Source organism: Misgurnus anguillicaudatus, chromosome 19 (assembly GCF_027580225.2).
Source record: "Misgurnus anguillicaudatus chromosome 19, ASM2758022v2, whole genome shotgun sequence".
In the NCBI taxonomy this organism is placed as follows: domain Eukaryota; kingdom Metazoa; phylum Chordata; class Actinopteri; order Cypriniformes; family Cobitidae; genus Misgurnus; species Misgurnus anguillicaudatus.
Window position 1 is genome coordinate 9526124 of NC_073355.2, and position 15796 is coordinate 9541919.

At 37.9% G+C, this 15796-nt stretch overlaps 1 protein-coding gene across 1 annotated transcript in view; it reads left to right on the plus strand.

Annotated features, from left to right (window-relative positions):
• The window catches only part of ppap2d (phosphatidic acid phosphatase type 2D), a 42658-nt gene extending 31854 nt beyond the window's left edge, over positions 1-10804 (plus strand). Inside the window, exons 2-6 of the mRNA XM_055186563.2 lie at positions 290-447; positions 920-1203; positions 3540-3597; positions 5354-5530; positions 9464-10804. Coding sequence (XP_055042538.2) covers positions 290-447; positions 920-1203; positions 3540-3597; positions 5354-5530; positions 9464-9565 — 779 coding nt within the window. The 3' untranslated portion in view covers positions 9566-10804. The remainder of the gene's footprint in view (positions 1-289; positions 448-919; positions 1204-3539; positions 3598-5353; positions 5531-9463) is intronic.
• The last annotated feature ends 4992 nt before the right edge of the window (positions 10805-15796 follow it).

Consider the following 15796-nt stretch of genomic DNA (forward strand, 5'->3'; position numbering starts at 1 on the left):
TCCAACGCATAGTCTTTCTCTTCAATCCTGTATTCTTCAGGGTCTCTATTCATGTTGTCATTCTATTCGCCCCCCTCCACCCTCTTTTTCTTCCTGCTGGAGCTATGTATGGAATGTCAGCTCGCGATTCCCATCAAGAAGACAGACTGACAGTTTTCCTATCTCGAGCTTAGTCATAATTCTAATTGCGCATAATGGGACGGCCATGATGTATCTATGCAGAGCCAAAGAAGAAAAACATTTTAGGTTTCGACAGAAGCGCTTAACCTACTCTTTTCTCTCCTGACAGCCTCAATCCCGTTCTTCGCCTGTGAACTCAAAGCCGTGCCTCCGTACGTGAGGGGCTTTTTCTGCGGGGACCCAAGCATCACCTACCCTCACTTAAAGACCGACTCCATTTCTGATAGCGTGCTCATAGCTGGAGGCATCATCATCACAGGGCTCACGGTAAGAACCACATACGTTTGGGGTTGAGTGTGGATCCATCTCGAGTTATATCAAGACAGCACTGTCAGATTTCCAGTAAATGCATTAGTGTATTTATATACGACTATTTATATAAGACTTCCTGGAGACCAGTTAGTCATTTAGACAAACCCACTACCGTTCGATTCTAAAAATATAGAGTCACACATGCCTAACACATGCACAGGATCTGATATTGTATAACTTGTAAGGCCTTAAGAGACGTCCTGTCCAGAGCTACACAAACCCACGGTTCTCTTATTACTCAAGGCTATTGATCTGCTCGTACCACCTACTTTCCTATTGAACAAGAGTTCCTCTTTGTGTAAGAGAGCATGACTGCTGTTTTGCAGTGAATTGCTGTGAATTATTTAAGGCATACCTTATGCTTTACGGGCCTTGTAAGAATTTAACCCATGGCTGTAACCTGAACGGTGTCCTCTGTCTGTTTTAGATTGCCATTGGGGAGTGCTACCGGGTTCGATTCAGAGGCGTGCACTCCCGGGCATTCGTGCGGAACCTCTATGTGTCTTGTCTGTACAAGGAGCTGGGCAGCTTTCTGTTTGGCTGTAGCATCGGAATGTCTTTGACCAACATGGCAAAGCTGAGCGTGGGCCGACTGCGTCCATACTTCTTATCGGCGTGCAACGTGACCTACGCTTCGCTCGACTGCACACCCGGATCTTACGTAGCAGAGGTCACCTGCAATAGCCCCGCTGGAGTGGTGGAAGAGGCCAGGTCAGTGGAGAACAAGGTTTTAAATGAGGGATTTCAACAAAACCTAGTCTTTCTGTCTACTAGGGAAATTATCGGATGATTTAGTCACCCTCAATCCATCTGAGATACATATGGCCATCATCTTTCAGATGAATACAGTTTGAATTTTAGTAAATGTCCTTGCTCTGCCAAGCTAGAAAACAGGGTCCACAACTTTTTAAGGCCAAAAAAGTCCATCCATCCTTTACAGAAGAAATCCACATGGCCCCAGGGGGTTAAAAGTCGCGCACTGCAAAAAATGACTAAATTTCTAAAAATTTTGATGAGCAAAATGACCTAAGAAAATAAATTTGATATTTTTTTTTCTAAAAAAAATAGACTTAAGTAAATTTGTGAATAAACAGGCAAAAAAAATCATCAATTTTTTTCTTGAATTAAATTTTTAAGAAAAAAGTTTTTTTCTTGTTTTATGCACAAATTCACTTAAATTGTATGTGTCTAGTATTGTCTAAAAACTCAATTTCTTAGGTAATTTTTCTCATCAAGAAAATGCATGTTGGATTAAGAATTTTTTTAGATATTTGTACTAAAAACGAGACAAAAATACTAAGTAAGTAATTTTTTTGCAGTGTGGACCCTGTTTTCTAGCTTCGAAGAGCCAAGACATTCACTAAAATGTTTATTTTTTGCCGAACTATCCCTTAAATGAAAACATGTTGGTTAGCAAACAGTGTGATATTCCAATTAACATACGAAATACACAACACAGAGATTTTGGGCTAAATGGTCAGGTTTTTTTTAATACATTTATTACAGATTTAAAATTCGATATTAGGAAAAAATGTATATGCTAGATACGATATGCAATAATACTTCAAGGTTATAAGATCCTTTTAAATTGTAATAAAATATATTTAAAGGGACACTCCATTTTATTGAAAATATGCAAATTTTCTAGCTCCCCTAGAGGGGAACATTTGATTCTTACCTTTTGGGAATCCATTCAGCCGATCTCTGGGTCTGGCACTCCCACTTTTAGCATAGCTTAGCATAATCCATTGAATCTGATTAGTCCATTAGCACCGAGCCTAAAAAATAACCAAAGAGTTTCAATATTTTTCCTATTTAAACTTACTTGACTCTTCTGTAGTTAAATCGTGTACTAAGACCAAAGGCGCGATGCTAATGGACTCATCAGATTAAATGGATTATGCTAAGCTATGCTAAAGTGCTAGCGCCAGACCCGTCCCGGAGATCAGCTGAATGGATTCCAAAATGGTAAAAATCAGATGTTTAACTCTAGGGCAACTGGAAAATGAGCATATATAAAAAACTAGTGTCCCTTTAAAAGTTGTAAATTAATAATAATAATATACATTTTATTTCTAGCGCGCTTTTCTTAAACTCAAAGTGCTACAATGTACAGAGAGAACAAACAACAAATACAAAAAAAAGATGCATTCAATTACAGTAAGCAGTTCTAAAAATGTGTGTCTTTAAACACTTAAAACAATCCAATGTTGGAGAGTCTCTAATTTCCGGCATAAATTATATAACAAACATACACGTTTTACATTCTTTGTTGGGAAAGAAATCATCACTGTTCTTCCAGTCTCTCTACCATCTGCATCGACCTAAAACTTTAACTATGTAAACCTTTTTAAATTGTTAAAATCATTTAATTATATTCTATATGAATATTGAGATATGCACATTTGCGGTATTTGCAATGTTTCTGTATATCTTGCAGCCCTAGTAGACTAATAATCAACTTGTCTCCTTAGAGAATATTGCAATGCATTCTGGGACTGTCTATTTTGCAAAGCATACATGCAATGCTATTTTAGAATTTGAAGATAGCCTTACAAGGCAACGCAATAACGTTCAAATCAAGTGTGTACCTTGTAACTTGTAAATGTAAATGTGAAGTGTTTTCGTTTTTGCACCACAAGTGGCCGAATTGCACTATTTATTTATTTTTTATTGTTTTGTATTATTTGCCTGACAGTCATACACCAAACTTACATTATGTTGAGATGTTGGACTGCCCACACAAACAAACTGCAATTCAATTTGTTACCACTAGTGGCGCATAAATTACATACTGCACCTTTAATGCACAACATTTAGGTTTTGGACAGAGTTATGGTATATAATAGTCAAGCATGAAATATTTCGAGTGGAGATGTTACATATAGTATGTTTTATGGAAAATATAGAGAAGATTACTTCATGCACTTTTGTGTTTACCTAATATAACATCATTCAGACAATGTTATGGCCCATAAACCACTGCAGCAGTTTAATGATTCGTGACATTTGGTTGGTAATATTTCTCTTCTGCTCTCTTCCCACAGAAAGTCCTTCTTCTCCGGGCATGCATCTTTCTCCATGTACACAATGCTTTACCTGGCGGTGAGTATCGGCGTGTGTGGCCATATTTACCGCATTTTTACCACTCATACACAAGTCGAGACTGATGCTGATGGAGAGCTTTACTGCTGTCAGCCTTTGCTTGCCAAAAATGTCCTACTGACAAGAAAGACTCGAACTTCACCACACACACAAACACACAGATACCCCGTCGGAAAGCTCTGAGAAAGCAGAAAACTCCCAAAGGCATCTCCCTTCAAACGGGAAAGAAAGGCTGGAGCGAAAAAGAGGAAAGTTCTGATGAATAGATGAGTGGAGAGAGGGGGAGAGAGTGAAAAGCAAGCCGGAGACAGAAGAGGCCTTGTTCGGCTGTGGGTTGGGTCGAGGGGGGGTTTGGCCTGCTGAGAGAGATAGACAGGCTTCTTTCAGCTAAAACCCTCTCTCTTTTTCTCTCTGTTATGGTCGGGAAAGGGGCACAATGAGGGGAAAAATGACAAAATGCTCACTAACGATCATAATGCTGCTTATTCAATAACAGCCCATCCAAACTTTATCAGAATTGTGTGCCAAAAACACTTTTTCGGACGAATGGAAAATTCAGCTTGCTGTAGAAAAACAAGTTGTTTTCTACCATTCAACTGACTGAATTCATGGGTCTCTAAAAGAGGGACGCCCCTTCAACTCTCATTAGAGAAACCAAGAGCAACAGAAAGCCTGTAGACAAGTCGTGCCAAGCTCTTTATGCCTGGTTTCTCTCTCGGGCCTGTGCGATGGAGTCCTGACCTGTGGCCACATGCTCCCGCTTTCAAACCAGCTGCTTTGGGCTTTACTGCAGGAAGCCAAACACCTGTGATGGGGCGCGGGGTACGGAGACCCTTAACGTCTGGAATGTTCCACGGCCCCTTATGCAATATCCACATCCGTTAAGTTCACCCATCATCAGCAGTGAACTCTGACCCCAATACATTTTGTCACTTTTATAGTGTGGCCATGCTAGCTTTGGCAGGGCGGTACGATAAACACAACGTGCTTTATTCATATTTTTTGGTGTTACTCGTTTCCACTACTAGGGTGGAGATACAGGATTTTGTAGTACTTGTAGATTCCCGCCACACACACGCACGTCTACCTAGCTATTTAAAGTCCCAGCTAGTTAAAAATACTATACTGTAGACCAGGCCCAGGCGAAATCAAATGTTTGTACAGACTTCAGTTTTGTTGAATGGATTTAAGGATGGTAAATGTGGGCACTTCATCGTATTATCCTTGAGGGGCGGTGCACGATTTGGATAATTATGGGCGTTCCGACTCTAGGAATTTTGCACGTGCAGATTCCCTGTTGACTTACTAGTAACAAACACAACTGCTAAATCAAATTATTTTGCAATAATTAACATAATGCTGGAATCTTGTTTAGCTTGTCCAAACTAGTTATATTTGTTTGAAGCTATCATAAGCTGGTTCAAATTAGTCATCAACCAGCCAACGTGTTTTCAAAACCAGCTGGACCACTTTAAGATAGTAGTAGTTTTTTATTGTTGGTTGATTGTATGGATTTGCAAATGGTCCAAATGATCGGACCAGCTATCATGTCACATAGCACAGTCGGATTTTACTGTGTAAGGACATTCTTTGAGGTTTTTAGAGCAAACTTCCGTCGACATTTTCCAGTCGGTTTGTCATTAAACATTTAAACACGTTTGTCAAAAACAAACGCATATGAATACAGACTCATACACTTTATTTCTCTTTTAACAGCTCACGTTAATCATTTCCTAAACTTCCCCTCTTTGTTCAGTTTTACCTGCAGGCACGGTTTTCATGGCGAGGGGCGCGACTCCTGCGACCGCTGCTGCAGTTCATGTTGGTGATGTTAGCGGTGTACACGGGACTCAGTCGCATTTCTGACTACCGCCATCATCCCACTGATGTCCTGACTGGATTCGTGCAGGGAGGACTCACTGCATATTGGGTGGTAAGAATCTCAGGACACACACACAGTTTTTAACAGCTTTCGGATTGTTGCAGCTTTAGAGTAAATGCATATTAATACAGCCAGTGTAGACAAAGCAAACAAGGCTTTTGGTAAAAAAAATAGATCTGATTTCTGTGAATACAGTCTAGTATCTTTAGCCGCGTTAAAGGCGCTCTAAGCGAATCTGTGCGACGTCACTTTTTGTTGATGTTTGAACTGTTTTCAAACAAACGGAGCGTAGCTAACTCCTCCCCCTCCCTTCCGTGCTTTCATGAACGCGCCCAACCCCCACCCTCAAATCATTCTTGACGTTTATTGGCTGGAAAACTTTTTGTTATGTTTCGTGGTGCTAGGTTTGGCCACTGTGTTGTTATTGCAGTTTGTGGAGCCTGGGCTGTCTACAGAGATCACGTTTTTTTACAGTTTGATCAGCGGTCAGGTAGCAAACAGATAGTGAGATGATGTTTGCTGTATGTAACAAAAAAAAAAAGTATGGCCTAAAACGTGTGAATTCGCTTAGAGCACCTTTAACGCTGTGCTAAAAAACACTTAAAAAAGCTTTCGGGTAAAATTCGGGTTTGTGTGATGTCACATTAACAAGAGAATCAAAACAGCATGTCTAATGAGACTGCTCATGAAAATGTGTTTTTAATAAAGTTTATTTAACTAAGCATGGTCATGTAATCCAACCAATCAGCGCGAAAAGCTCTCTCTGTCCCGTGACAGTTTTTTTGCAGCATCCCTCCTCCACCTCGTCGCCTAACGCTATTACATATATCCCACTTAAAGAGGGGGAATGACTTTTGGGTTTGGGCTAATATTCCAAGCTCGGAGCCCTCCCCTTGCACAGCACGCCAAATATGCATTATCTTATTAACTTATTGATTACATGTTAATGCAAACTCTTGAATTGTGGGGTTGTTGTGGTCACACAATGCCAACACACATTTATGCCCACATTGTAAAATTGTGGATTTTGCATTATATGTGCCGTTTAATAATACTAACTTCGAAAATTAAAGTCTGAAGATTCCTAATCGAAACGTTACTTTCATAGTGCTAGCAAACAAACATGTCTATACAAATTTTCATAAGATACTAACCTAAAAAAATCTGAACATTAATACATATATTAATATAATATAATATAAACTATATATATATATATATATATATATATATATTAGGGCCGGGACTTTAACGCGTTAATTAAGATTAATTAATTACACAAAAAATAACGCGTTAAACATTTTAACGCATTTTAATCGCACTTATTAACGGAGTCATTCGTAAATGCTGCAGACCCTGTTTTAGTTCGAGAACTCCGGAGTTGTGCTGCAGTTTAAATAAAAGTAGACGGAACCTAAACGAACAGCTGATTTTAACAGGACAACGCATCAGTTTCAAAGTAAAAATTATTTATTCTGGTAAATGGAGGTTTGCAACGGAGGTTTTGTCCAATAAACATCTACCAACAAACTACAGATTATTTTAACATGTATCCTAATGTCTGTTATATGTTAATGTTTGAGTATTGTTGGGTTTAAATATTGTTGTAATGTTGTTTTGTTTCAATTTAATTAGCTTATTGCGAGTTTAATTTAAGTTTTGTTTGCTACTTTAAAATAAATTTCGTTTAAAAAAATTAGTCTACTTATTATAAACAATGTTTTGTTGTTAGGTTTTGTGAATATAAATTAAATCATAAAAACCTGTATCACTTAAAAATCAGCTTGGCAGTGCCAAGAAATTACATTTACACGCGCATTTAGAGCATATAGCAGCACGTTTGATTTGCGGTGTGCTTAAGACTTTCAAAAATCAACTTCATATTAATTTTAATAGGCTACTTTGACGGAGGACACGCACAGAGAATAGCGACGGCAGGTAAAGGAAAAAAGTTAAATGGTGTTTTTCTGACGAATAGAGTCAGTTTGTAAGAACATTTTTAAATGGACTATAAGATCATCAATATGAACTCTGAACAATGAACTATTATAAACATAACAGCAAGAAAACCTGAAGAGGATCTTGCAACATTAAAGAAACAAGCATTTATGTAGGCTAAAGCTATATATCACCTCTTATTTTTTAATTTAGTTAAGTTTCAATGGTAAGACTAAAAGCGCGTACATTATGCAGCGCTTTTCACATCTGAATCCCACTTAAGAAAACTATAAACGATGTGCAACTTAAAAATGTGCATAATATATTTTTTATATTTAAATTTTAATATAGGCTATATAGTATATTATGTTTTGTTGTTTTTATACGTGAGGTGGGGGATCCGCGCAAATAGGTACCGGAACACAGACAGTCAAAACAACACATTAGTGTTGATTCTGGGACAACAAACTGCGTCATCCTGGAATCCACCCATCTCTGTGTTATTATTGAAACAACACATTTTGTGTTACTTTTAACACAACATGTTTTATACTTGAACACAAAATCAACACAAAATGACACATAATGTCTTAAAATTACACATAATGTGTTAAAAGCTTATCGCACAATGATGTGTATAAAATTAACACATCATTTCTAAGAGTGAAAAATCCATGTAAAAAAAATACTTCTTAATGTTCTCAGGTCAAATATTTATATGTGATTAAAATGCGATTAATTTAGATTAATTAATTACAAAGCCTCTAATTAATTAGATTAATTTTTTTAATCGAGTCCCGGCCCTAATATATATATATATATATACACACACTATAATTTTTATGGTATCTATTATTTTAAAAGAATTTAAAATATTAAATATAATAGTTTTAATAGTTTTAATGTTGAGCTTTCCAGCCTAATGGATGTGACATTTCCAGTCAAAAATTAACATATAATCTCTTGAGAATGTATTTATTACCAATATATTGAACCATCTGTTTATATTTTCATATGTTTTTAAAGGAAAACATCACACTTTTTCAATATTTTACTATGTTCTAACCTCAACTTAGACCAATTAATACACACCTAGCTTTTTTCAATGCGTGCACTTAATCTTTGTACAGCGTGTCGTGAATGTTTTAGCATTTAGCCTAGCCCCATTCATTCCTTAGGATCCAAACAGGGATGAATTTAGAAGCCACCAAACACTTCCATGTTTTTCCTATTTAAAGACTGTTACATGAGTAGTTACACGAGTAAATATGGTGGCACAAAACAAAACCATGGCGATTTTTTTAAGCAGATAAAAAACGAGAACTATATTGTGTGACAGAAGAGCACTTAGTTTGCAGCACTTCGACCTCGGGCGCAGTAATATTGACGGACATTTGAGCGAGGGTGGAGTAGTCAGGAGTGATGATGACTTTTGAAATCTGTGAATAAAAATTCACCCTACATAAGTAATAACACTCAACAAATGGAGGAGGGATGGCTCTTTAAAGTCCGTGTAAAGTGATATTAAATATATGTTTTGAGTGTTACACCACAAAAAAAAGTGTTATTATTAACCACCCAGCCAAATTTGAATGATGAAAACAAACGGCCAGTAAATAAAATAAATAAAAATCCAATGGTGGGGGCGTGTCCACTGTTCTTGCTAAAACCACGCCCACTCGCGAGAAAGCGATTCTGTTAGGGGCGGGGCCATTCTAGGTAGCTCCAGTGCATCATCGTGTCTCCCACCCAAATAATCCTGAACACAGAAATGTGAAAAAATTGTGTTTAGAAAGAATTCTTCGAAATTACTTTTAAAAAATACATATATTTGTGTGCACATTTATGTGAAAGAACAGCATTATGGATGTCACATTTCTCGTGACAATCTTAAAATCTGTGTTTACCCAACCTAAATAACTAAGCAAAAGGTCATGACCCAACTATTAAAAAGCACTGCTTAATGTTTTCATTTGTGTGTTTTAAGCTTATCTCTAATTGTTTCTCATTAAGTCATTATATCTATTGTCGTATGTGTGGTTGCAGAGCTTTCACATCTCGTCCATGTTTAAGACGTCACGTGCAGACCTTTCTCCAACGAGTCTGTCTCTGGAGAGTCCTCTGTCCAGCCAGCATACAGTCTGCTAACAGATCACGCCTGCACATAGAGACACCTGAGAGACTTCAGAAAGATATTAGTGAATGGGATGCGATTAAGTGAAGAAGATGAAACTAAGAACACACTCACCTTTTCCTGCCAGCCCAGACAGAAGAAGAACAGTGATGTATGCATCTAACCCATCATCAGACCCGTCCACCACGTCTCGACCCTCCTTAGATAAATGATATTTTTATATAAAAAGTTTATCCTTTATATTTTTCAGATATGTTATAGTTGAAGCTGCTAATAATTGTTGTTAATAGTTTGTCACCTGTAGCCCAGGTTTTTTACGGTCAGATATTCACACCGTACAGTGATTACAGATAATAGCTCGGTATTTCTCACGACATGAGACTTTTTAAGGCTGTTTAGTTCGTGTCGAATCTTAGGTCCTCACCGATCTAATGAACTGAATTCTGTTCAGCCATTGGACAAAAAACAGACCAATCACAACAGAGTTACGGCCCTCACCCCTTTTGTTTGCTAATGGTGCGCTGTTGCACAATCATACCGGTGCGGATTGTAGACACGGTCTGTTTATGAAAAGCACAAATCCGATTTAAAGCTCGACCTTTTTGTATTGTATTAAGGTTCATGTTTGTACTAACCACTTACACCGCACGACTACAGAGTGACTGAAAGGAGGTTTGACCCGAAAAAACCTCCTCAACCCCTTCGTCTGCATCACGAGGGCTTGAATCCGGCCCAAACACTCAGCAGACTGGGGGTCTTATACCTGTGTACCCTTTACTACTCATAGCACTTGAATTACACTATGGAACTTTCTAGTTACTAAAGATATATAATATTTTATATTTGATCTTCTTTAATCAGTGTTTTATTTTCTTCCTGCGGTCAGTGCCATTTATTTGTGTACCTGTTTGTGTGTGTGTGCCCCCCCAGATTATAATTATTCAGAATGAATGTAAATAAATCATTTTATAAACGATCCAGATTTCGAGAAGTATTAGCATCGCTTTTGTAATTTTTTTTTGTTTATATATGTTTTTATTGTTTGTGTTGATCAGGTACGACCGAGTTGTTGTTGCTAACTGTTAAAGAGACTAGTGACTGAGCCAGAATTGTAATGTTGACAGAAAGCTATATAAATATATATATATTCTACTTATCTAGTTTCATTTCATTCGTTGGTTTCCCCTGTGAAAGCCAGTGAGGCTAAAATAACCACTGTATTAATAAACCAAACCAATAAAATGAATGTTCAAGCTTTGTATGTCATTTCACACTACTTTGTAAGGGAGGAAATGATCGCACATCCACCCACATGCACTAAAACACAACTACACAACCGCTGTGAGTTTCACAAGCTTATGTGCAGAGCAATATAGGAAATGTATTGACAATACGTTTTAGTCCACTTTTAAATTATATTATGGTAAATATGATATTATGGTAAATGATGGTAAGCACACAGGTGATGTGCTCCTTATGAAAGGAAAACATATTACTTGTTAAATATTATTTGCATATTGGCAGTACATGGAATAGTATATTGGTGGTACATATATTCTATATATATGCAGTATAATGCAAAATATACAAATAATTGCCGCTTTCAATATATTGCACATGAATACATGTGTTTATATATCACAAAATATATGCAATATTATATTTATATGCAATATTATATTTATCCGCCATGTTGTATTCTGATTTATATGCGAAAATGTATTGACAATATATGTACAGATATAGTGCCACATGTTATATATTTCAAATACATGTACAATTATAGTGAAATATATACCTGAAATATATGTAGATATCTGTTCGATATATTCTGGAATACATTTTAAATAGATTTACAACATATATGCACAATATGTTTACATATATGAGAACATGCACATACAATATGTATATATATATATATATATATATATACATACATACATACATACATACATACATACATATTATATGAACATGTAACATCTAAAATATATGAATACTTAATAAATATGCAACCTGTACAAACATTTATTCCACATATTAACATAGACTAATGGGTAATCTATCAAAAGCCACCTTTATCTTCTTTTAATCAGGCACAGATACTAAACCCAATTTGAGGTACAGAGGTACACAGGCCTATTAAAATCACAAGAGGTTTTGCATATGGTCAGACAAAGGAAATTTGATCGGCATTACATTACATAAATGTGTTGCATTACATTTACATAAATTACATTATTATTTTAATTTAAATATCAATATACATGTACGGTCTAACTATTACATGAAAAAAATATAGTGCCTTTTTGGTCTTGATTGCAATATATTTTGTATCATATATACATTTATAGTCTATGCATATAGTGCAATATATTGCAAAATATATAAATAAATAAATATTAAATCCCATATATGGGAATATATTGCCTAATATATTACATGATATTTTCCAATATAATGCAATATTTTTTGTTGCATAATGCTGCGTTTACACCAACCGCTTTTCAGGCGTCAAAATCGCGTCTACCGATTTTTGTCGCTTGAACAGTTTGAATGCATTCGCGCATCTAGATGCATGAAAAAAGCAAGCATTTGACGCGCGTCAGAGGCTAAATCTGCTTCTTGTGGGAGGGGCAAGTGCTATGCGGTTGTCTGTTTGCAAGATGGCTTATGATGATTTTGCATTTATCGAGAGAGTTACCGGTTTGTATTTGGTCTATAGGGGGAAAATAAACGGCGCGGGTCAATAAACGTCACGTGAATCAAAAGTGAAATGTATATTACAACTTACCAGGTTGCCCAATGTCCTCACTGACACTCTTCCTAGTGAGGTCCTTCTTATTCCTGTCTCTACAGAAATAACAACTTGTGTCGTATAGCTCCGGGTGACTGCTTACGGACAATATCAAACGTTCCTTCAGGTTGAATGAGTGACTCCGGGCGGGGCTGCCGCCACAGCAGCAAGCAGGCTCCTGATTGGTTAATGCGGCGCCAAATTCCGGCAAAGTTAACATTTTTCAACTCGTGTGTCAGCCGGCAATTTTGCGTCAAACGCTTAATGTGTACCGCGTGAATGAGGCGGAATCGCGTCTTCCACGCCGCGCCAAACGCCTCATCTGCGTTGTGAGAACTCCAGACGCGCATCAACGCGTCTTCACATTGACTTAACATTGAAATTACTCCCGCTTCACGCCTCTACCGCGGCTGGTGTAAAGCAGCATAAGGGTGGTACCAACTGACTTCTATAGTAGGAAAATAAAATACTTTGGAAGTCAATGGATACCGCAAACTGTGTGCTTACCAAATATCTTCAACAATTTTCATTTTACTATCCCTTTAAATGCAAATAAACACACACCTGTGATCTCACATTTTTTAAGGTGCATAAGAATTAAATAATTTTCCTAATCATTACTAATAAATAACTATTAATATTCAGTACTTTTATTTGGGATACAGCAAATGCCAAAATCTCTTGAAATCTTACCGGATGTGCGCTGTTTTATCTAATCCTACCCCCAAACCTAACTGTAGGCCGTAGCTGTATTTCATCTAGCCAGGAATGCTGTTTGCATCCTAATCCTACCCTTAAACCTTAACCTAACTTCTCACGAGATTTCACCGTTTGATGTATCCCTCCTAGCCAAAAACACAGACACTCTCAGAGAAAAGGTGCAAAAGCTGCCTTTGAGGTACTAATACAAACTTTTTTTGTATTAGTATAAGGCAGTGGTCTACAACATGGTGCCCGCACAGAGTCTGTGAGTTACCCGCCAAAGCACATTCTATTAATAGCCTCAAGTTTAATATTTATTTATTACATTTTTATAAGCTTGGCTTTTCTGTATGTTAACATTTTAAGCAATGATAAAACATATCAAAAAATAAAATAAAATCAACAAGTGAAACAAAATAGTTTTGAGTACACTATATCAAAAAGTTACTGAGACCCTAAGGTGACATTGGAGTAAAAAAAAATCTAAAGTTTAGTTTCATGTGCTCACGCGGAACCTTCTTGTGCAGAATTTTTGTTTAAAGTTTGGTTTCGCGTGCTCAGGTGAAACTTTCGTGCGCATGCAAAACTAAACTTTATTTAAATTTTGCTCCATGTCCCCTTAGGGGTTCCGTAAAAGGTAGCCATCCAGGGCTAGGCCTTAGTCTAATTAGGAAATATAACTAGTTATAACAAACATGCCTTACTAAAAACATTAGTGGTGTGCACTAGTTGTGTGTTTTGCTGAGGCAAAACAAAGAGCACTGGTGTATGTTAAGATATGTCAGTGCAAGTTGTTTTCTACGGAGCCCCTAAGGGGACATTTAGCAAAAATTAAATAACGTTTAGTTTCGCGTATACGCACGTCAAACTATCCCGTGTGCACGTCAAACTATCGCGATTCGTTTTGCGTGCACACGTGAAACTATCGCGTGCGCACATGAAAGGGAAAGTTTCACGTGCGCACGCGAAACTACACTTGAAAAAAAATTCTGCACATGAATGTTTTGCTTGAGCACATGAAAGTTTCACATGAGTACGCGAAAGCTTCACGTGAGCACGCGAAAGTTTCACTTGAGCACGCGAAAGTTTCACGTGAGCACGCGAAAGTTTCACGTGAGCACATAAAACTAAACTTTAGATTTGTTTTTTCTCCAATGTCACCTTAGGGGCTTGGTAGTTTTCAATTTGGACAGCTCTTACATTTATTTTAGTCTAGGACTAGTCTAGTCTAGAGTGCGGATCGGGCCGCATTTTTCTGTCTGAGCCCGGCCAGCGTCCAAAAGCGCAGTAACCGAACCCGACCGTAACCCGACAGGCATTAAGATATTTATGTCCGAGCCCGACCCGAGCCCGAAACAGTTAATAATCGCATTGTCACAGCAACATAAACACATTTACGAACACATGAAGATGGATGGCGATAGTTCATCTTAAAATGAAACTTTTATGTTTATCAGCTTACCCTCAGGCCATCGAAGACGTAGGTGACTTTGTTTCTTCAGTAAATGTAGATTTTTAACTCCAACAGTTTCAGTCTGTCAGTTGTATAATGGAAGTGGATGTAAACAAAAATCCGATAGAGAAAACAAACAAACCTGCGGCTCGTGACGACACATGTCCTAAGACACGGAACGACCGGTTTGTGCGAGAAACCGAACATTATTTATATAACTTTTTACCTCTAATACAACATTATCCACAGAGAAACGGGAGCTCCGTATAGTGTATGCCCTCACGTGCACCCGATACAGTAGGTGGCAGTATGGACCTATGAAGTTGTTTCGCAACCCACTACTAAACATTAGATGAATAAGGTGATGTAAACACACGTGTTTCATTTTAAGATGAACTATCACTTTAAACAGCCTCATTGGCTACCTACATATTATAATAAGCTGTTTTAAATTTCAAATGTTCAATGCCTTATTGCACCGAGCCCAACCCGAACCCGAACATAATTTCTAAATATCTGTCCGAACCCGGCCCGGCCCGTCGGGTCCCGTCGGGCTCGGTTCGGGTATCCATCCTCTAGTCTAGTCCCTGTCCTGGAAATCGCCCCAAAAAGTTTAGTGACCCCTGGTATAAAGTATACTTTTTTGAAAGGGTACTGCCCCAGTGACACCATTTGTCGTAATGTGTGGCCACTTTTTGCTTTTTGATGAAAGTTTAAGCCCTAAATTTCAATTTAAGATGTTTACAAGTGCCAACACATGCAAGTATTTCTTTCATCACAAAACAGCACTTTTGTCTATCTAATATCTACAGTTCTCAATCTCTCTCTCTCTCTCTCTCTTCTCTCTTTTTAGTGCAGTGGAGCGTTTCGGTGTTTCTGGGGTCATGCGACCGTTGCGATTCCTGGCGAGATTGAAACTGGCAAAGTGCTAAAAACAGAGGAGGCTTTGCTTTTCTTCTCACTCTCCCTTTTTCTTCTTCAGTGTACTTCCAGATTGAGCGAGCAGAATAAAAGGCAGCCAAGATCAGAGCGAGCGAGCAAGAGAGAGAGAGAGAGAGAGAGAGAGAGAGAGAGAGAGAGAGAGAGAGTGAGTGAGTGAGAGCAGCACTAAAGGCATGAGTGGAGGGCCGGTATGAGGGACGAAAGGGGGGTGGGACTCTGTGGTTGGCTCATGCTGGGGTGCAGGGGGGCTTTGGGTGTGGGGCACCGGGATGGGAAGGAATGCGACTATGGTTCTGTGGCTGTTTTGTTTCACAACGTTCTTACCAGGGAACATATTTCATACCTGAC